We start from the raw sequence: 21,848 nt of genomic DNA, 5'->3' as shown, positions 1-21,848 counted from the left end.
TTTTTGTGAAAATTTGAGTATCTCATTCAAAAAAAAAAAAACTCTAAAACCGTTAAAATACATGCAATATTTTTTTAGTATTTTCGAGAAAATACGCTATTTTGTGAAAATTTAAGTATATCATTCAAAAAACTTTACAACAGTTTAAATGCAAATTATAAAAAATTGAGTATTTAAAAAAAATACGGTACTTTGTGATTTTTTTTAGTATTTGTACCATATTATCAAAAAAATATTTACTGAGAGGAAGCTTGAAACTTCAATACAATTTTGTTGATTATAGTCAATTTTAGAAATATATTAAAAATAAGTTATCTTCCGGTATCGTGAGATAAAATTATCGCCGATAGAATTATCGTAATAACGATAACGATAGATTATCGTTATCGTCCCGATCGTTAACAACCTTGTGAAAAAACAGGCAAAATCGCTTAAACATATATGTACAGAGTTTCTTGAGGGGTTTAGTAAATTTTGACATTAACTCACATTTAAAAATATTTTTTTAATCACTATTAAGGGTAGTAAAATTTACATTTTCATTTGCTCCTAAAATAAATTTAGCGGAATTTAGTCTAGAACTGACCTGGGGTATGATAATTTGGCGATAATTTCCTTGAAAAAAAGACATAATTTCATCATTCCAAATTTCAGCCGACTTGGTTCACAGCAAAAAATCCGATGGAAAAATCACATACAAAAGCATGTGCATATCCCTCGTCAGAAAAAAGAGTCATTTTTCCTCTTAAAAATGTGTAAAAATACCAATATTCTGTTGTTATGCTGCTTTTTCAGACTAAATTGAGATAATATTACTACATAAAAGAGGTAATTTCAAACCTTCCTATTTTGCACCTTCCAAATTTACACATTTTTTTACTGTGATTAACCAAGTGGTGATTATTTTATCTGATAAAAACTATTGGTAAAATAATTTTGAACCTTTAAAAAATTTTAGTTAATTTTCCTAAAAATACACAGTAAAAAGTTGTGTAAATTTTGAGGGTGTAAATTTGGAAGGTTGAATATTACCTCTTTTGTGATGTAATTTTACCTCAATTTAGACTAAAAAAGTGACATTACACCAGAAAAGTGGTAAAATTACACATTATCAGAGGTAAAATTACACATATTCTCCCTTCCCAGATGTAATATTATCATAATTTTTAACTGCGTAGAAATCTTTTTTTTTTTAGTTTCGAAACAAAATTTTTAACTTTTTCGAAAAACGCATTTTTTAAAAGAATTTGTTGAATTTATGTGGAAACAATTTTTGTTTGAATAAATATTTTCCTGTGCAAAATGCTTAGCAAAAAAATACCATCAGCAAATTGGTTGTGTTTCTTTTTTTAATTTTTATTAGGAAAATTTCAAAAAATGTTTATATCATGGCACAGTGTTCCACAAGATTGCAAGATATTTCAACTCCACGTGAAATTTTTAAATCTATTTATGTAAAAAAGTGGAACCAAACATAGAGTCAACTGGACGCATCGGGACTAAGTTTTGAATTGGGACAGCAGTTTTAAGAACACCTAAAAGATTAAAATTAGGAAACTAATCATCACATTATTAGAGTAAAAACATCTAATTCGGCCAATCTACATATTTTTAGAAATAAATTTAACTTTTTTTTTCCTGTGTAGATTCTCTGTGACTATCTTAATCCTTGCTTTAATTTGGATTTTCCCCTAAATTGAGGCAATTTATATGATATACAGCTCACATTTATGATACAATCTATTCAACCAGTCATACTAATCAGTCTTGTTTCCTCTTTTTTCTCTCTATCTTCCAGATTGGACATGGACCCCTCTTAAAAAAAAAGTGCAGAACTCGTTCGTGGGGAATTCCCCGCGGCCAGAACATGGATTAGCTCGCGAACCTTTTAAACTCGACCTGAAGAAGGTTGACCAAGGTGATCCTCTCCGGAAGATAACCGTGGCCAACGACTTGTGTTCATCATGCCATCATTAAGAACCCGATATGACCCGAAGATAACCAGGAAAACTTCTGTTTGAGTCTGTGTGTGTGTTTGAGAGTGTGCAAGTTTGTGTGTATGATTGTGTGTGTGCGTGAATGATCGAAGGGGGGTTTTTCAAGGAAGAAGCGCTCGCGAAGATCCTTGGATCGCTTAATCGAAGGAAATTGAAAGTCATTCCCCGTACGAAATAAAAAAAATATATGATAAAAACGCATATCAGCGCGGTGGTGTCGATTAAGTCAAGTGCAGCAACTCCCGACTCGACTGAGTTATAGGGTGTTCCAAATAAGGAAGCAATCGACGGTGGTGCAAGTGCGCGTGTGTGTAATGTAATTTAATGATCTTTTCACAGTCAGCTCAGGTGCGTTGCAACAAAAAGAAGAAAACGAAGAAGCTGTGTAGAAAATAAGGAAGTTGAACGTCACGTCGACCGTTCTGTCCTCCGAAGAACCTCGAGAGGCGTGAGGGTTGAGAATTGTAGAAAACAACAACAACAAAAAGTGCATCACAAGTAAAACAAGAAGAAGAGCAACAAGAAGAAGAAGAAGCTTGGCCTTAGCCTTGAGTTGTGCGCGTTGAGCGGTTCGCCGGTGCCCGGTGCTGGCCCCCCTCCGCCGCAGGCATGGGAACGCAGGGCCGGAGGCGGAAGACCGACCATGACCGGTGGAAACCGATGTTGGCGCGAGCGGCCACGGCGACGGCACTGCTGACCGGATGGACGGTCTACCTGGTGCTGGCCAGTGTGGTGCCGGCGCGCGCAGAGTCCAAATTAGAGTTAGGTGAGTAGAGTGTCGTCAATAATCATAAAAAGTGTGATATTCTTATTTTTTTTTTCCTGTGAATAACCGATCGTAAAAATTGTTGTGTGCCACCTTTGATGTGTGTTATTAAGCACCTGTCATGGAATTCAGATCATAAGACATGCTTTAGGAAATTGTTGCCCAAAACCATTGGTAATTAATGCTTGATCTGCTGGTTGGTAATGATTGGTATCCTCTGTTGGTGTTGGGAATGGGAGATCGCCTGAGGATTGTCAACAGTTCATCTCTGCAATAATTTGAAATTTCATTAAATTTAAGATTTCTGCGATAAAGCGTTTTAATACAATTTTCAAATGTAAGATATTGATTCGAATATTTTTATATTTTTTTGGCAACAAAATGGAAATTTTATAGACGTTTTTTATTTAGACCTTAAAAATCGGACCGATTGTTGCCGATACGTTAAAAACAAAATGCTAATTTGGAGAAACTAAGAAAAACTACATTTTCCTTAATTTGCATCATTGCCAAGGTAATCTCAGGTATCTCAGCGACTAATCCTCAAATTTTCATAAAAATGGAAAAATTCAATAAACTTATTCTTAAAATGGGATATTTCTGAAAAATATTAATAAAAATTTATTAAAATTAATAGATTTTTATTTTTTACTTCAAATAAAACTCTAAGTGGCATGGTTGCATTGGTTAAACAAAAAAAATGTTTTCAATTGCAAATTAATTTTGATATTTTTTAAATTTTATATTGAATATTTTAAAAAATAATAAGTATAGTTTGATTGCATCAAATTAGATAAAAAATACATTTATTTAAATATTAATAAGTCCCTGATATAAGATTCCTTTTCTTTTATTTATCTAAAAGGTAGATTTTTCATGTTTTTTGAAACTTAATGGAAAAATAAAGAAAAAATCAAATGAAAACATTACTTTCCATCTAGTTTTCACACTGTGATTTAGAATTTGAAGCAAATCGAAAAGTGATTTGAGTGAAAATGGAAATTAATGTTATTATATTCTGGACCACTTATTGCACAATATAATTTTTTTAAATAAGATGCTCAAAATTGAACAATTTTTTTTTCTAAATTTTTGAAAGAAAAATTGTTGATGAAAATACATTTTAAATATTTTTTTAACTGTGCAAAAAGTGAAAATAATGATGAAGGTTCATTTCGGGAGTATTTTTTGAAAAGGTCCAATGAACCATTTTTTTACATTTTGAGTGTTTTTGAAAAGCCCTTAAAGCAAGAAATAAAAAATGATTTATCTGACCTCTAAAAAAAGTCCATCCGTGAGAGGTATTTTTTCTCCATATTTTGGATTAAAGTTTCAATTTTAATTTCAATTCAAAAATTATGGTAACATCTATTTTAAATTCAACAGTTTTTTTACGAAAAATTACACTTTTTTCTGAAAAATCTGTATGAAACAGTTTTTTTTTACATAAATAATAAATATGCATAATTTTCCCAAATTTTCCAAACACCGTGCTTAAATATGTGTTTGTGTGATTCTATTTTTTTAACATAAATTAAGATAATACTGCAAATTTACACCTAAATTATATGATTATAGAGTTGAAAATTAACAAAAATTTATGAAAAACTGTTAAATACACGATGAAATTTTTTGATTTATCCATTTTAAGTTAACTGCAATATTTATAATTATGAAATAATTATACCTTATTAAAAATTAATTTATTTTCGAAAAAAAATATAAACTAGTTTAATTGGTTGGAGACTGTTTTTGAATTCATTTTTTGCTGGTTTTAGCTCAAATATTTTATTAACACTGAAAAAACATCAATGTATGAATAGATTCAATATATTGTAACCTTTTGCAAATTTGAAAATTATTGAAATAAAAAAAATGCTATTTTGTCTGACTGCGTGATGTTAACCTTACACAACTAATTCAATATTATTCTACATATTGCAGCTATTTTTTTATTTGAGAAGGCCAGATTTATTAATATTTCAGTTTTAAGAAACTCAAATTCGCATAAGGCGAATGATAATTTTACTTCAAGTTTATGTCTATGTTAATGTTTATGTCTCTTCAGAAAACTGCTAAAATCTAAGAGGAAAAAATAAAATGTTTTGTAAAAAAAATAAAAAATTAATTGAAAAAAAACTAAATTATTAATTTATTAATTATTAATTTAATTATTAATTCATTGTAAAAAGTTAATTTTAGTCATTTTCGTTGCGCTTCGATCAGAGAAGATGAATTCAGCGGATTGCAGACTGGATTTCGCCATGTAAATGATGATTTAAACTTTTTTTTTTATTGAGATGATCAAATATGGTAATTTTGAGCATTTTAGAAATTTTGTAAATTGGGACTACAGATCTTGACGTTAATATAACTGCAAGAATGAATAAAGCAATTTGTGAAACTTTAAGCTCAAAAATTAATTTAATAAATAGTTTCTTATTGCCTCCTCCTCCACGTTGGCCAGAGTCGAGGGGTAAACATTTGAAATAAATGTTGTACTTGTCTTATTATTTAAAAAAATATGTCGATTTTTTGGGGTTTGTTTTGAAGATTTATCTATGCTCGATGTATGCTTCTCAAAAATTGACAAGAATTTTAATAAATTTGTAAACAAAAATTTAACAAACCTTAAAAAATGATTTGGTGTACACCTCAAAAAGAAATCGTCAGCTGTGTGCTATCTTGTGACAACGACTATTTAGTACTTTTCGAGAAAATCGATTTTTAAAGTTTGTAGGTAAATAATTCCAAAACTATGAATGAAAGAGCCAAAGTTTTTGAAGCAATCGGTTCGTATACTATCGCTTAACAAACGCTCCAAGTTTCAACTAATTTGGTTATACCAGTTAAAATATACAGTAAATAATGTAAACAAAAATCTGAAAAGCACGTGTCACAAGTGTGTTTCGAAAGTAAATTTGTACTACGTGTCACAAGTGTGTTTCGAAAGTAAATTTGTACTACGTGTCACAAGTGTGCACAGAATTCCCATACAAACTAAAATAGACTTAAATCAATAGTTTAACCGACTGAATCAGTATATTTTCAAAACAAAAGGTTGCATTGCCTTTAGAAAGTATGTGTGTACATAAATTTGTGAAAAACAAGAAAATTTTTACACATTTTCCAATAACATGTATGACGTGTCACAAGTGTGCACGATCATTTTGATGATAAATTGGTTTATGTCACAAGTGTGTATTGCGATATCCGGGAAACGGAAGCGAGTTTCCAAAATCGGGTTAAAGCATCTTGTAGTGTTTGTTAAGTATAGCAAAACGTCATCATCAACTCATTTTCGACCAAAATGGTCTATGTCACAAGATAGCACATAGCTGATGAAATGTTGAATTGAATAATCATAGCATCAACACGAAATTTGCAAATTTATTCAACTACAAATCATGTCTGATAAAAATGTAAAGAAAAAAAAAACAAAATGCTAAACATTCCTTTCCTCAAACTACAAATTCAACACTAACACGAACTGCAACTCAGCAACAGCAACAACAAAAAAACAATGCATTATTACGTAAACCAAAATCAGTGCTTATAATTATTCTCCCACCAAGGTCAGATGATCTCTCTCCCTCACTTTGTCGGTCCGTCGGTTGAATTCTATCTAACAAATCCCAGGCCTATAACGCGTTCATTGTTCCAAAAATAGCCAAAACAAGCAAAAATTGCACGTGAATCCACCTAGCAGTGTGATTTTTTCTATGCTTGAAAACTATTTCTTTTACAAAACCGACATTTGCAACAAAAAAATAACTAATCTGTTCCGCCACAGACAATGCTACAATTTAGTTGCTAATTTGGCGTGAAAAAAACGATATCATTCTTTTTTCGCCTGATTATGATCGCGCGCTCAGTGCGAAAGTGTTGCACGAAGCATACCCACCACCGTCGTCACCACCATCAACCTCGCAAGACCAGACCGAGGGAGCGAGAGAGAGAGAGAGTTCAATGGCCCCATTTGTCCCACCTGAAAAGCCACCCACACACAACCCAGCCACAAAAAAAATAACACCCATGCGAGAGGTGGTGGGTGCTGGAAAAAAGGGCTTGGAAAAAATCCATGTTGTATCATTGTGTTTTTTCGTCTGTGGCTGTTTTATACGGTTCATTTGAATTTTTGTGTGGAGCGAAAAAATGCATAATTGTGCGAGATTTGAGCGCAACTAAGCGGATTTAATTTGTACGGGGAATTTTAATTCAAGAATCGACCTTCGTTAAGTTGGCTTTTTTTTGTAGATTTTTTTCTTTGGAAAAATAATCATTCTGCAACAAATTTTGGTAAACAATATACCAGAAATCTCGGCTGCAATAGAAGAATCTACATCAAATGAGTTTTAGAGAGAAAAATCATGAGGAAAAACCTCTCTTTTATGTTGATAAATTTATAAGAAGTTCGCTTGAAAATTTTATCATACTTATACACTTCTTAGCTAAAACCTAATTTTTCTAACAAATAGGGAAAATTTTCTATTTTTGTAGACTTTTCAAAAGTTATAAAAAGGTGATTTTAAAATTTTGAACTTATTTTCATTGAAGCGATCAGAAAATTTCACGAAAGTTTCATTTTTTAACATTGAAAATCAAAAAAATAGTTTCCGAAATATCGTCAGTTGAAAATTACAGGCTAATTTGTGACACTTAGATAAACTCATTTTCTTCTATTAAAATGTTTTGTGATTCTGTATCTCAGAAACTAATTGTTTAGTTTTGAAAGTCTAAAAGAATAAAAATAAGGAAATTTTCTCAGCATTTAAAAAAGTCGAAGCACCTGTATGTTTAAAGTACTTTGCAAAAAAACACTACAAGAATTCGAAAATATACACCCATATAGCGGTAAATTCTACTTTAAAAATGGAAGTTGCATTTCGATTCGGTTTTCAAATACAATTCTTTTTTACGGGTTGAATCTCATTTAAAATTCTAATGCAAAGCGCCAGCTTCTGTTACGTTCAATCAAGCTCATATTTGGGATTTGGGCTCAGTATGCCCACCGGAACAAACCCCTGAATTCCCGTCAAAATGTCATTTTTGTTACACTCTAATACATACCCATTTTGTATGCCCAGCCCCCAAAATTAAATGGAGACTTTTATAGAAAAAATAATGGCGCAAAATGTTTTTTTTTTTACGAAAGAAATACAATCTTGGAATTTCAATTTCTAAAAAAGTTAGCAGGTTCGAGGGGTTTTTTTCATTAAATATTAGGGTGGTTCACACTTGAGATTTAAAAATCTACTTTTGCAATCTTTTTGTATTTTTTTTAACTTCAAGAAAGTTATTGACTATGTTTATCCGAGCAGTTCCACCAAAATTTTATTTCGTAATCTACGTCTTTTACGCCCCCAGGTAAAACCACCACCCATATTCTTTTGCATAATGATTAGGGTGATCCTGGCTGAAATAGACTGGGCCTAATTTTTTTCGACGTTCTTGGCAAAACCTCTTTTTTCAAAAATCGTAACTCTAATCTGTGCACTTGCGAAAAAGTTAAAAAAATAAATGTATTAGGCTTAAAATCTAAAAAAAAGGCATTGTATTTAGCTTTGAGAAAATTTCAATTATTCGATGTTATGGTACCACCTGAACTAAATTAAATACTAATCTGCCCTCAAAAATGAGCCCAAAATTTGACAATGTGCGTCAATATTATTTTGATTTTATAAAAAAAATTGAAAAATTGTTCGCCGATTGAACATTTGAAACAATTTAAGATCAAGTGACAGATTTTTACTCATTCTAAAAAAAACATAGAAAAATCTAAATTTGATTCTCAAAAAAAAAAAAAAACAAATATGTTGTATTATTATTCCAAGTCAACTCCTTTGCAGCACTTTTTCGTCAGTTCAATCGCACCGGTTCATACCTCATCTGGTTCATTGTTTTGGAGCCGTTATTGATTGTGTGCATGATACACTATTAGCGTAAAGAGTTCGTAATGAATTAATGAAGAGAATCTTACCGAGGCGAAACCAATCGCCGCGGCACACATTTTGACTACCAGACCAGAGGCATCATAAAAATGAGCAGCAAGTAGAAGAAGAAGACAACAAAAAGAGAAAAAAAATAAAAAGATTCACAGAGCCTCATTTGCGTGAATACGCTAATGGCTAGAGCGAGTGAAAGTTTGTAAACTACAATCAAAATAACCTTTTTGCTTCTTCTTCTACCTTTTTTTTCGTCTTCTTTGCTTCATTCGCTCCGTGCATAATTCACTCTTTCTTTCTTTTCTCTCTCTAGCTTTTCGTTCGCTCTTTGTCTTATCTTCTCTTTATGATTATTTCTTTCCTATACGATATTAATTTGGTTCGCTTCTTCTTCGCTACCGTTTTTCTTTCTTTTCTTTTCGGAGCTTCCTCTTTATGGATTTATGTTTCCATGCGTGTATATCTCATCGGAAAAAATCGAAAGGAAATGTGTCTGCTCGAATGTTTACAAAATGTTTTTTTTTTGCCCGTCCATTGTGAGCCGAAGCTCGTCAATGAAGCTTCAAATTGCGCGCACCCCGCTCAAACGAGGGAAAAACTTGAGGAAAATGTGTCCATGAATGATGTCTGACAACGCGCGAAAGTGTGAGTGACGTGGCCGCGCCAGGGTAACAAGGAAATGTACTTATTATGAATCGAGCAAGTACTTTACGGGGCCGAGCACATACTTTCACACCGACTTTGGGTTACGCAATGTACAAGGGGGATTGTTTGAGACTTCAGCGATGTTGCGGGGTTCGTGAGAATGATCGAGAAGACGTTGTGGCTGAAGTTGACGCTTGAAGTTGTAACTAATTGCATTTCCTATATTGTTATCAATGTATAATTTCAATAAATGATGATGTGTGTTTGTGTGTGTTTGCAACCAACCAAACGGGACCACGCGGCCGCTTCTTACAAATTGAGTTGTTTCCATGTATTTTTGCAATTCCGCCGTGAAACTACTTACTTTTCCTGTCATTCTTGAACGACGAAATAGCCTACTTTTCTGTACCAAAAATAACAGAATCGAATAACAACACTTTTCAAAATAAATGCTGAAAAGTTCTACTTTTCAGCACTGAAATGGGTGCTGAAAAGTTGAACTTTTCAGCACTTGTTTTGAAAAGTAACACTTTTCAACATTATTTTGATTTAAACGATTTATTGACAAAATACATGAAAATTTGACATAAAATTTCACTCAATGGGTGTTTTTCGGAATTGCAAAAAATGTTGTATGGAACTCGTTGCAAAACTTGATTTTTTCAGCACTCTTCGTATTTATCCAACTCGGTGAACCTCGTTGGATAAATGTACGACTCGTGCTGAAAAAATCCTCTTTTTGCAACTTGTTGCATAAACTACTATTTTAGATCTACATTCTATACATGCAAATAACTCGCATAGGCATTTGGGAGGTGTTAGCTCTGCCGAGCTTCGGTGACCCATTTCTACGCTGGCTAGCCGAGCGCGAGGTACTTCAGCTTTATCGACAAGCCCCGCCCTGAAGAACGTTTGCACCAATCGGGTTCAAACGTTATTAAGAACTTCCGAACCCTTGTCAAATGGACAAGGACCCAGCGCGTATATAGTTGATAGTAACAGTATTCCTAATTCCAGTCATAGCTCACCAAGCCGTGATGGCCTAGTGGTTAGCATTTTTGCTTACTAATCCAAAGGACGGGGTATCGAACCCCGACTCGAGCGAGTTTGATTTTTCGTCATGTTCAGAGTTTCAAGATTTATAATTCCTATACTTTCTCGTTGGGAGCAGATGGGAATCGAACCCAGGACCATTCGCTTACAAAGCGAACACCGTAACCAGTCAGCCACGGCCGCTCCCTATAATTTCAATAAATGATGATGACTACCAAAATATGTTGTTAAACATTCGTACAGTTCAAACTAATAAACATAAGAAAAATACAAAAATTATTCCTAATTAGTTGTGAGATTAACATTGATCAGCATTATATTGATTTTTTGTTTAATTTAGCCGATATCGACAGTTTTCAGTGTATTGTTTGATTGTGTTGAAAGCACATGGAATCAGTGAAATTTATCGTTTTTTTCTAAAGAAATGATGTAATCGCCTATTTTTAAAGAAATATATATATCGACAGCCAGAGAGTCCACTGTATTTTAAAAATTTCATATCTAATGGATGTGTACTGAGGAAAAGCGTTTTTATTCATTAAAGACGTTTTACAAAAAATATTTTCAACTTAATTTTAATTTGGAAGATCCATGCATTCCCGTTGTCAAAAGAAGCAATTTTTCATTATTGAATGTAGCAACAAAAAAAATAAAAAATTAGAGATGGTCATACAAAATAGGCTTGTGAATGTTCCAAAATCTTCATCATAGGAAGTGATTTCCTGATCGATTTGAGGTCTTCCGCAAAGTTGTAGGTTATGATTAGGACTTTTCAGAAAAAATAAATCAAGGAAAAAATCCCGTTTTTTGTTATTTCGCTTTTGAGTTCCCTTAAAACGTTTTTTTTATTTCTATTTTTCTGGTACCAAAGCTATGACTTTTTGAAAAAATGTAAACGCCGTCAATAAAAATATTTTAAAATCCATGTTTAGATGCATTATCAAATTAGCAATCGAAAATGATTTCAATATTTTTTGATAAGATGTACCGTTTTTGAGTTATAGGCATTTTCAGGTTAAAACATTTCGAGAAATGTTCCCCTGCAAAACATATTTTCAAAAAGCTGAGATTTTTTTAAATATTTGTTTACACTGTTGATCAGACTGCTAGTTTCCAAGATACAGCCTTCTAATGTATAAATTTTGTGAAAAGGGTAATTAAAAATAATTTCGAGTTTTTATAAAGGGCTTAAAAACTTATTTTGGAAATTTTCAATGTTTTAAAAAATTTAAGCGTTTTATTATAAGAAAGAGCAAAAAAATTCCCTAAATTTTTATTTTTCAAATTGAAAATTGAACTAATAGTTTCCAGGATATCGCAAGTTGAGAAATGAGGGGTGACACTGAGTAAACATGATTTTTCATCAATCTTTAAGAAGTTGTATCTCAGCAACCATGACTCCGATCAAAATGGAATTTTTTTGGAAATTTTCTTCACTTTTTTGTAAGTATTTTTAGCAGGAGTATACAGAGAAGTGCCAACAGAGACAAGATGCAGTTCTTTCATGACGTATTTTCAAATTTCAAAAAAAATAATATTTTTTTGTTTTCGTGAAAAAATCCTCAATAACTCATAACCATATGGAACATTTATGCGAACAGAGACAGGATGTTATTCCTTCATGAAATATTTTCAAATTGTAAAAAATACAATTTTTGAAACTTTTAACTCTGTATCCTTCTAACAACTGCATTTTTTCATTTTTCGGATTTTCTGATCGGTGTCTGTAAATTGCACAAAACATAAAAAAATTGAAGCACATTTTTTACCTTTTTGAGATTTAATATAAACAAATCGAAAAATGTATAAGTTTTTTTAGACTTTATTTAATATCTTGAAAAGAAGAAAACAAAAGTAACGACCTTATTTTCTAAAGATAAACTGTTTTCATGAATCTGAATTTTCAATATTCTAATAGAAATTTTAAATGGATTGCTTCCAAAGTGGTATGAGTATTGATGTACAATTGTCTCTTTAGCAATAGAAAATTTACTGACAGTGTCAAAATTTATTGACAAAACCAAATCAAAAATGCAAAAAAAATATCGTTTCAGTTTGGTTTGGTTTAATTTGTATAGTTTCTGATATTTTGTCTGCATGTTTTTTCATTTTTATACATGCTTTTAAGTTTTTTTTTTATTAATCTATTCAGTTTGAAATTGTTACAAATCGTTGTCTTGTTTTTTGAATATCGAGCTTAAGTACTCTTAACTGATTTAGAATTTTCAGATCCAAAATGGCGGTGATAAAATATTGAAGAATGCATTTGGTAATTTACTAGGCAATCATTCAAATTTGACTGAATTGGGGACGCTTAACTCTAATTTGATTTTGATGTTGATGATGATAAAGCAATACAAAAAATGTATTTTTTCGTGATTCGATTATCCGAAGTCTCATACAAACTTTCGGATAATCGAGGCATCAGAAAGTCGAGTCTGGACTGTATCTATCTATCTATATATATATAAAATTTCGACGTTTTTGTTCGAACGCGAATCAGTTCAATACGGAGCGTCGGATCGAGTTGCTTTTTGTTGCGTTGGGTTCGTATAAGCCCAAGGAAGGTTCTTACGCTAACTAATTGACACTTTGGACACTCTGGAACCGATTCCGAAGCATCGGCAAATTGTATGGAGAAAGTTACGTAAAATCATATTTTGATCACAGGAGGCTGAATAAGCAAAAAATCAAGAAACGTCAACAAACGAAAAAAAAGGCAGAACAAAGTTTGTCGGGTAAGGCTTGTTTATTAAAATAAAATTAGAAAATCGACTTAACAGTTTCCAAGTTATTTATACCTTACATAAAAAGCATTGATTTGGAAAACTTTTTAAGAAAAAGCCACATAATTTCATTATCTAATTTAATTTGATACAGAGCGCACATTCTTTAAAATAATGCAGGGGAGGAAGAGTGCGTGGACATACCTTACCAACGCTTCGATGAAATAAGTCAAATAATTTCAATATGAGTTTTTTGATTTTACTTTGTGTGGATATTGTTTTTAACGGCACTAATTTTTCTGTTGAAATCCTAAATTCAAACTTAAATCACAAATTTGAAATCATTATGCAATAATTCCACTGAAACTCAATCTCTCATTCCTTTTTGCCCATTAGAACGTCTTCCACCTCATCATTTCCATTACCACGCGATCTTTTCAGAAATACCAAACCTTCAGAACGTGATTGCACGCCTGTCAGATCGATTCGGATAGAAGGTTGGTCGTCTGCCGGGCGCGAAAAAAAGTCGTGACTTCAAGTGAGGCATTTTCTGCCATCATGGGGGGTTCAGCTTTCATAGAAGAAGCCGATAACTGTGCTTTTTGTCGAAACACCTTCACCACGACTTCAATAACAACAACAGCTTCTGACAGCTGATTGATGGTAATGTAGATGGGGGTTCCTTTTTGTCAAACTTCTTCGTGAGAGCGCGCAGCCCAGGGTTGCAAAATGTCACACGTTATGCAACGAATGTCATTGCTCCTCATGAGTCATCGCTCATCGCGCAAAAAGATCGCGAAAATCGCTCACACTCCTCCTCCGCCTTTGGAGAAAGTGCGAAGAAACTGACCGATCGGACTCTCACTCTGTCTGACTTTTCAAAGCGCGTGTGTGTGTGTGAAATTCATGAGTGCATAAATTTGAAAGATGTTTTTTTTCGGTGATCGCGCACACACAAACACAGGGCGACAATAGACCGAACGGAAATTAGCATTCACTGGCTAATTAAAAGTCGAAAGTCGCGCCAATTGGATTTCGGATGAAATGTGTGAACGTGGGCAGTGCTGGGTTAAGTCATGGGGTAAACGAAACGAAACCCCGTGATAATGGGGCGGGTCTGTTTGGTGGACAGGGTGACACAACGTCGGGATGATCGAATTTGGATTTTGCGAGGGTTGTGAAATTGGAAAATTGAATTATTGGATTGACAAATTAATTTTTAACTTACATTACACCACCAAAATAAGGTTTTTTTTCATTTTTTTTACAAACATTACAGTTGTGTACGACAAGTGACAGTAGTTTCTCCAGAAAAGTTCTCTTTTTCGATTTTTTCTCTCAGTGATTGCTCAGCGAAATTCTTCCATCGCATGCTCTCACGCACACTACTAAACGTTTGTTTTGATTTGCATTTAGCAGTGTGCGTGAGAGCAGTGAAAAGGTGACTATGTGAAGTTTCTTTTCTTTCTTCCAATTATTTTTTTAGGGTTAAACCCTTTCAGGGTTTAGGGTCTTCCGCAAACCCTACCAAAATCAGGGTTTTCTCAGATCATTTGGAAAATTTGTTTTTAATGACCCCACGAATACACACTTTTACGCTAAACTTACAAACCTTTTCGGACGGGGGGGTCAAATTAAGTCCAAGTGGTGGCCGGAATGGTCCGGTAATTAAAGGGTCTTACGAAGTTCATTCTGCCCCTCTCGCTCACCCACGACGCGACGTTTGCACACGTGTGAGTGTGAGTGAGGGGGACAGGGAGAAAGTAAGTGCTGCGGGGTACTTTTTGGCATGTGAGTGAACGGCGAGCTTTAATTGCCGCGGCTAGTTAATTTCGGAATGGCGCTAATGGGACAATTGACGGGTGTAGACGCGGACGTTCGTACGGTTTCCTCACCGGGTTTTGAAGTGTTTTCTTCCGTTTGATTTTGGGTGAGGAGTGCTGGGTGTATTTTGGGGGAAAAGCTTGTATCAACCTCACCTTAAAATTGGATTAGATCTTCCAGAAATAATACATATCACTGAAACCTCTCACTAAAAAGTCAATAACTAATGCTAGACTACACAAATCAGGCTGAAATTTGTTCAGTAGATACGTAACAATATTACCTAACGATTGTCGAGCCAGTTTTCTAAGGAAAGCTACCGTTTTCAAAAAATCTTAACTTTATTAAAATACTTCAAAACCTTTCCCTTAGCCCTTAATAAATATAAAAGTGATCTGTCAAAAGTAGTGTTGCCAGTTTTCACTCATTTTTCTTTTCTCAAATCAGTTTCGGAATCCCTGCCCAAGTCAAACAAACCATCAACCTAAGTCCATAAATTGGCATCACTTGACCGACTTATACGATGCGATAAATTAGCTTTAATCCGATTAGAAGACATGTCCAAGCCCCAAGCCAACGCCATATTTGGCCCAAACGAGAATATTGCTGTCATTACGTGACTTATGGCCGACAACAAACCCCTCGCAGCAGTGTTTTCAAATCCATCAAATTGCGCAGAACAGCAGTTTGCCCTAAGCCCTAACGCGACCCGTATTCTTCACCGTCATTTGGTCATTACTGCATATCAACAACATTAGAGCGAGAACGAGACCTCGCTCCCTCTCCTCTGCATAAACATCAATGAACTCGTTGTCAACTCCAATCGTCGCCGTCATCGGCTCAAGTTGACGCTAGTTTACTGAACTGCTTGAGGAATTGTGGGGTGACAGCGCGGCGCAGCGTGTATTGTGTGCCGGACCGGAAATTTTGTTTACTTAATTGAATAAAATAACCTTTTCGAGAGAAGCTTCAAATCGTCGCCAGGCTATTGTCGGCACAGCAAGTGAGCTAAACTGTCGGTTGCGGTTGATATCATCGCTATTGGTTTGGGGTTCACTGGTGCCGCGGCGTAGATTTGAAAGGGATTATTTCAAATCTTAAAATCAGTAAATCTCGAAATAGGATTGGATTACTTTGAGATTTTCGGTGATTCTTATGTAAAATTAATGGAGGAACAAGATTCTGGCAAAATTAAAAATATTTAAAAATAGGTATTTGCAAAAAAATACAAATTTCCAAACCCAGCCAACAAAACTCAGCAATGCGGTTTAACTACTTTACAATGGGTGCCATAAATTGTGCTTTGTACAAATCCCAACTGGTTGACAGACTGCCCGTCGAGACTGGCGGCTATAGCTCGCTGCCTGTGGGAAGGTTCTGGCCGCCGTCATTCAAAGTCGAGTCGCGCCACGCGTGTGCAAACAAAACCCTGCTGAACGTGCTGCTGGCTGCCCTGCAAGCGCTTTTATTTGCATTCCAGAGGAATGGTCAACAATTGCAGCTTTTTTATACTGCTGCTGCTTTTGTAAGGATTTTCTCGTTAATGCCGCTGACGAGGTTATGTCGGAAGGGAGGGCGCCCTCCCTGCATGGTGTCAGATTTTTTATCGATTGCATGCAATATTGCATGAAATTTCGCTCGATACTTCTTCAAAATGAAAATTTTGGCAACACTGCCTTTAAAAATCACTAATAATTCATCAAGAGGATTAAATCGAAATTACCCTCAATCTCCATATAGAGCGCAATTTTTGTCCACATCAAATTCCCACATGTGGTTTGAGAGTCACGTTCCATGATCCAGCAGGGGGTTTTGTGGTCACCGCCAAGTACTGTGACTAGATCAGACCAGCTACGGCACGGAGAAAAATTCAGTTCACGAAATCGTGAACAAGCTTTCATGAAATTTGGAACCACGAACAAAGTGTTCATGAATTACATGAATTTTGTCAAAAATTATATCTTTGAACAAAATTAAGAAAACTTTAGGGGTAATACTTAAACTCGAAAATCAAAAATGGACAACAAAAAAATCGTGTTTCGTTGAATAATCGAGTCTGGACTGTACAATTTAAAAAAAAAGTTAATCATTGACAGTCTTTTTTTAAGAAAAAAAATCTTCCGATCTTTTCAAAAAAGATATTTTCAAAAATTTTAAACCAAGACAAACATTTTAAAAGGGCGTAATATTGAATGTTTGGCCCTTTTGAAATGTTTGTCTTGATTTAAAATTTTTGAAAATATTTTTTTCGAAAAGATCGGAAAATTTCACGAATGTTTCATATTTTAACATTGTAAATCGGACCATTAGTTGCTGAGATATCGACATTAGAAAATGGTGGGTTGTTTGGGTGAGACTTAAAAAACATCAATTTTCTTGTTTTAAACCTTTGCATGGCAATATCTCAGCAACTAAGGGTCGTATTAACAAAGTCTAAAAAGGCAAAATATAGAGAATTTTCTCAGCTTTTCAAAAATATTTTTTTCAAAAGTGGGCAAACATGTGCACTAATTTTAAAAACTGAAAAACTGCGACTATTTTCAAAAAAATCACCTAAAAATGGATTTAACTTGAAAACGGTGCACTTTATCAAAATTTCACTGAAGTACTTTTTGATTGCAAATTTGATTTTACATCGAAAAATGAAGTTGAAAAATTTTTGCGACCAATATTTCGATTTTTTGAAAAAATCAGTATTGATTAAAAAATTCATAACTCGGTCAAAGATTTTTTGCACAACCTGGAAATTTCTGAAAAGTTGGCATTTGATGTCCTCTAAAACATATCAAAAAATAAAAAAAAATAAAAATAGTGTTTTTTTGCAAATCAAGTTTTAGTGACAAAAAGTGAAATAAAAATTCACCAAAAAAATTTTTACCGTGTATCATGTTTTTTCAGTGTAGTCCATATCCATACCTACAACTTAGCCGAAGACACCAAATCGATCAAAAAATTCCCTCAAAAGATACAGATTTTTGAATTTGCATACATCATTTTTGTATGGACAGCTGCCAAATTTGTATGGAAAATAATATGGACAAAGTAATAATGCAAAATGGCTTCTTTGGACATACTGAAGGCACCAAAAAAGTTTCAGGCGGATTAAAACTTACCAATGAAATCGAGAATATTTTTCAAAGCTTTTCAAAACGCATCTATAATATTGAAAATTAATTTAGTAAGCATACAAAAGCAATTCCCTGATACTTTCAAAACGATTTTTTTTGCGTTTTTGATTTGGCCATTGTGCTTCAATATTCATACATCTTAGGCAGCAATCCATATAAAATTCTTATTGGAATAAAGAAAATTCAAATTCTTGAGAATGGTTAAATAAGGTCGAAAATTTAAAATTTAAAAACTTTATAAATTTTTCGATTTCGATTATTAAACAAGGGAAAAATGTCTTTAATTTTTTTATATTTTGTACATTTACAGACACCAAATGGATCAGAAAAGCCGAAAAATAGAAAAATTAGCAGTTGCTGTCACAGATAAAAAAATTTAAAGTTTCAAAAATTGTCATTTTTTTGCAATTTAAAAATACTTCATGAAGGAATTGCATTCTGTCCCTGTTTGCATAAATGTCTCATATGAATTTTCATCATACAAAAACTGAACATGAGCAGTGTATCCCTGCTACAAAATATTTACGAGAAAATGGCGAAATTTCCTAAAATTTTCCTCTTTTGACATTGTTGATTGGACTGATGGTTGCTGAGATACACCCTCTTAAAGTTTAAATTTTGTGAAAAGTCATATTTTTTTTAGTGTCACCCCTCATTTTCAACTAACGATATTTTGGAAACTATTGATTCAATTGTCAATTTAAAAAATAAAATTTAGGAGAATTTTCAGTTCTTTCCTCTAAAAATCTCTTCAAAATTAAAAAAAAATAAAATTTACAAATATTCCAATAACCCAATTTTTTTTTATTTTTTTTTCACAAAATTTGAACTTTAAAGGGCTGTATCTCAGTATCTCCACTACCAGGTGGATCAATAATGTAAAAAAAAACAAATACAAATTCTCAGCTTTTGCATTTCCTTCTTCATTTGTTGAAAAGTTTTAACATAAACATGCCTTTAACTCCAAAATAGCACACTTCATCAAAAAAAATTAAAAAATTGTGAAGCTACGGCACGGAGAAAAATTAAATTCACGAAATCGTGAACAAGCGTTCATGAAATTCATGAACACTTTGTTCGTGGTTCCGAATTTCATGAACGCTTGTTCACGATTTCGTGTACTGAATTTTTCTCCGTGTGGCGGCGCAATCTGTCATCTGGACCACGTTGCTGCTTTACTGGCTGCGGTATATCAGGGCAATTCAATTTGTGCAAACAAAAATGATGGCATTTATTGTGTTGTTTCGCATTTTTTATAGATTGTCGTTGTTGCAGTAATGCAGGTGGCGTGCAGAAGTTACATTAAATAGAGGCGAGCGCCACGTGTAGTTGAAATTGAAGTTTTGCAGCGCGCCTGTGTTTCAAATGTAGGTGGCGCCAAAATGAGGTTACTTGCCAAAAATCGTATTCATTTCTGCTGGATTGAAGAACATAATCGCTTATTTCTCATGATTCCCTGCATCAATTTTAATGAAACTGGTTGCAAAAGACGAGAAAATTTGTTTGCTTTAAAATAATGAACATCATTTTTTGGGCGCGCAAAAATTTGTGACCTTTTTCTTTAAAAAACATTCATTTCCAGCAGAAATGAACACGAAAAAATGAGTTTCCCCGTATATATCAATGAAATAAACAGTTTTATAGTTGATAACAGATGTGTTAACGTACATTCAACAATTTTTATTAATTTTTGACAGACATTCTTGCTAAATAGTCCAAATTACTATCTTTTTATAAATTTACAGTTTTCTCATATAAAAATCAAACAAATATTGGAAAGTTGTACACCAAATTGTAGGAAATAATTTTTCTCATCCGAATCCGGCATAAGTTTTATAAAAATGTTGATTATGAAGCAAAAAACACATTTTTTCAAAAAATCATAGGTTTACGCTATTTGTTCATAGGTGGCGACATGTGTCTTTTAGCTTTGCTGCAAATCCTCTATGGAAATGATGGAATTTGTTTTGATTTTGAGGCTAGAGTAGCTAGAGTTGGCAGCACTGCATTTGATAGATCGTTAAGGTGAAATGTTTTTCAATTCGATACCCGTCAGCCGGCAGCGAAATTATGGGAAAGTATAGTGACTTTTTTCAGCCCCGAGAATTGTCAGATTTGGGCGAATTTCCCTAAAAATTCAATGAATTCTTAGAGAAATTCCTAAAAATTGTAGTGACTTTTTTATGGTCACTTAAAGTCTTATTACCAGCGTTCCAATTTCAAACAGTTACCGCACATATTTCCCAAAGACCTTGAACGTGGCTAATCCTCCACTGGCCAACGACGACCACGCGATACCACAAACACTAAACGGCAGGAGGGAAGTACCTAGTGTTCCAAGTGTCCGGATAATCGACATGTGCAGCGCAACGGCAGTAAAGTACAAACATCCAACAAACATCCGCGTTTCTTCGCGGAATCTTCGCCCGGTTTTCTTGCTGCCGGTGGAACTAATTAAGACAAGCGAGAGAAGCCCGTCCGTCGCGGTTGGACACGACTTGGCCGCGCGGAGGGACTAAGCTAGTTAGTGTTACGAGACGACGCTCGCGGTAATTACGGGGCAATTTGAAGTGAGTGTGATATGGCAAAGTGGGGTGCACCGTTCCTTGTTTCGCGCGGGATTATGCTGCCGGGGCTTGTTTGCCGAGTTATTAGCAGAGTCGTGGAACGCGCGGTCGGTTACTTCCCCGTTTTGACGGGGACGTCACGGACGTAATCTCGACCCAGAGATCGGACCAAATCTTGGCGTTTTTTTCTTCCTCTCCAGCTGGTGATGCATTGCTCTAGCGTGGATTATGAGGTCTATGGAAGCAATTTAGATTCATTAGGCTGGTGATGCAGTGATCTCGGAACTGGTCGTTGGGGAAAATGGGATTCGTGGAAGTGGTGAACAACTCGGTGGAATTAGCTGGTGCGAACTGGGTTTTATCAGGTTTTCAGATTAGAAACAATGTTTTTCCTTGACTTTTTAAAGAAAAGTATTTTACATTCATTCCAAACATCTTCACAGAACGAATCGATTTTCGTTTGAACTTGTATTCACAAAACAACAAAAATCGATACCCCATTTTCCTGAGAAATCATCGAACTTGAGTCGCTCGACCTTGGTGCAATTATTCATAAGAAGAGAACAAGAACTCATGGTTGTTGTTTTTCCATCGGAACATTTTCTGCCCTGGTTCTGGCGACCATACCAAGCAGGAAGCCTCAAATTATGTGTGACTCTCTGCAAACAAGTCGCCTTCAGACGACAGTAAACAGATGGAAGGAGGGTTGAGGGAACTCAATTAGGATCAATTATGCATCGATCGCTTTTGCGAGCTCATCCAGTTGTCGGTGACCGGCTGATTGGTTAACCCTTTAGAGTTCATACAAATTTCTTCTTTTTTTAGCATTTCTTAAATTTGAAATCAAAACTGAATTCTTTAGCAAAATTCGACCAAATTTGTCAATTTTAAAAATATTTTAATCGAAATATCTGAGATCTGACTAAAAAAAACAGTGTATAAATAACACTTAAGTGCTCATAACTGTTGATAGGGTTGTCAGATCTTATTTTTTTATCTCGTCAGAAAGGTCTTTAACACTTGTAGCATCAAGGGGGTCAAACAATTTGGAAATGCAATGTATCTCGGCGGAAACTAAACCGATTGTAGTGATTCTCGTTTAATTTCATCTGGAAGGATGTCAAAAATCATCTACGACAAGGTAGATCCAAAATAGATGCATCTACCCTAAATTAAAATGAAAAAGACATTTCCAAC

General features: G+C 34.2%; 1 protein-coding gene across 4 annotated transcripts in view; it reads left to right on the top strand.

The window, feature by feature from the left end:
* Window positions 1–21,848, top strand: part of LOC120430744 (low-density lipoprotein receptor-related protein 2) — a 129,473-nt gene that overhangs the window by 57,143 nt on the left and 50,482 nt on the right. For 3 of the 4 annotated variants that reach the window (XM_039595870.2, XM_039595853.2, XM_039595862.2), the window contains exon 2: window positions 2,337–2,763. In XM_039595870.2, the coding sequence (XP_039451804.1) occupies window positions 2,607–2,763 (157 nt within the window). In that variant the 5' untranslated portion in view covers window positions 2,337–2,606. Of the gene's footprint in view, window positions 1–1,798; window positions 1,919–2,336; window positions 2,764–21,848 lie in introns of all 4 variants that reach the window. The other variant, XM_052706541.1, reaches the window with a different exon arrangement.

The sequence above is a fragment of the Culex pipiens genome, chromosome 1 (genome assembly GCF_016801865.2).
Source record: "Culex pipiens pallens isolate TS chromosome 1, TS_CPP_V2, whole genome shotgun sequence".
Classification (NCBI taxonomy): Eukaryota; Metazoa; Arthropoda; class Insecta; order Diptera; family Culicidae; genus Culex; species Culex pipiens.
This window is presented reverse-complemented; position numbering and strand designations above follow the sequence as displayed.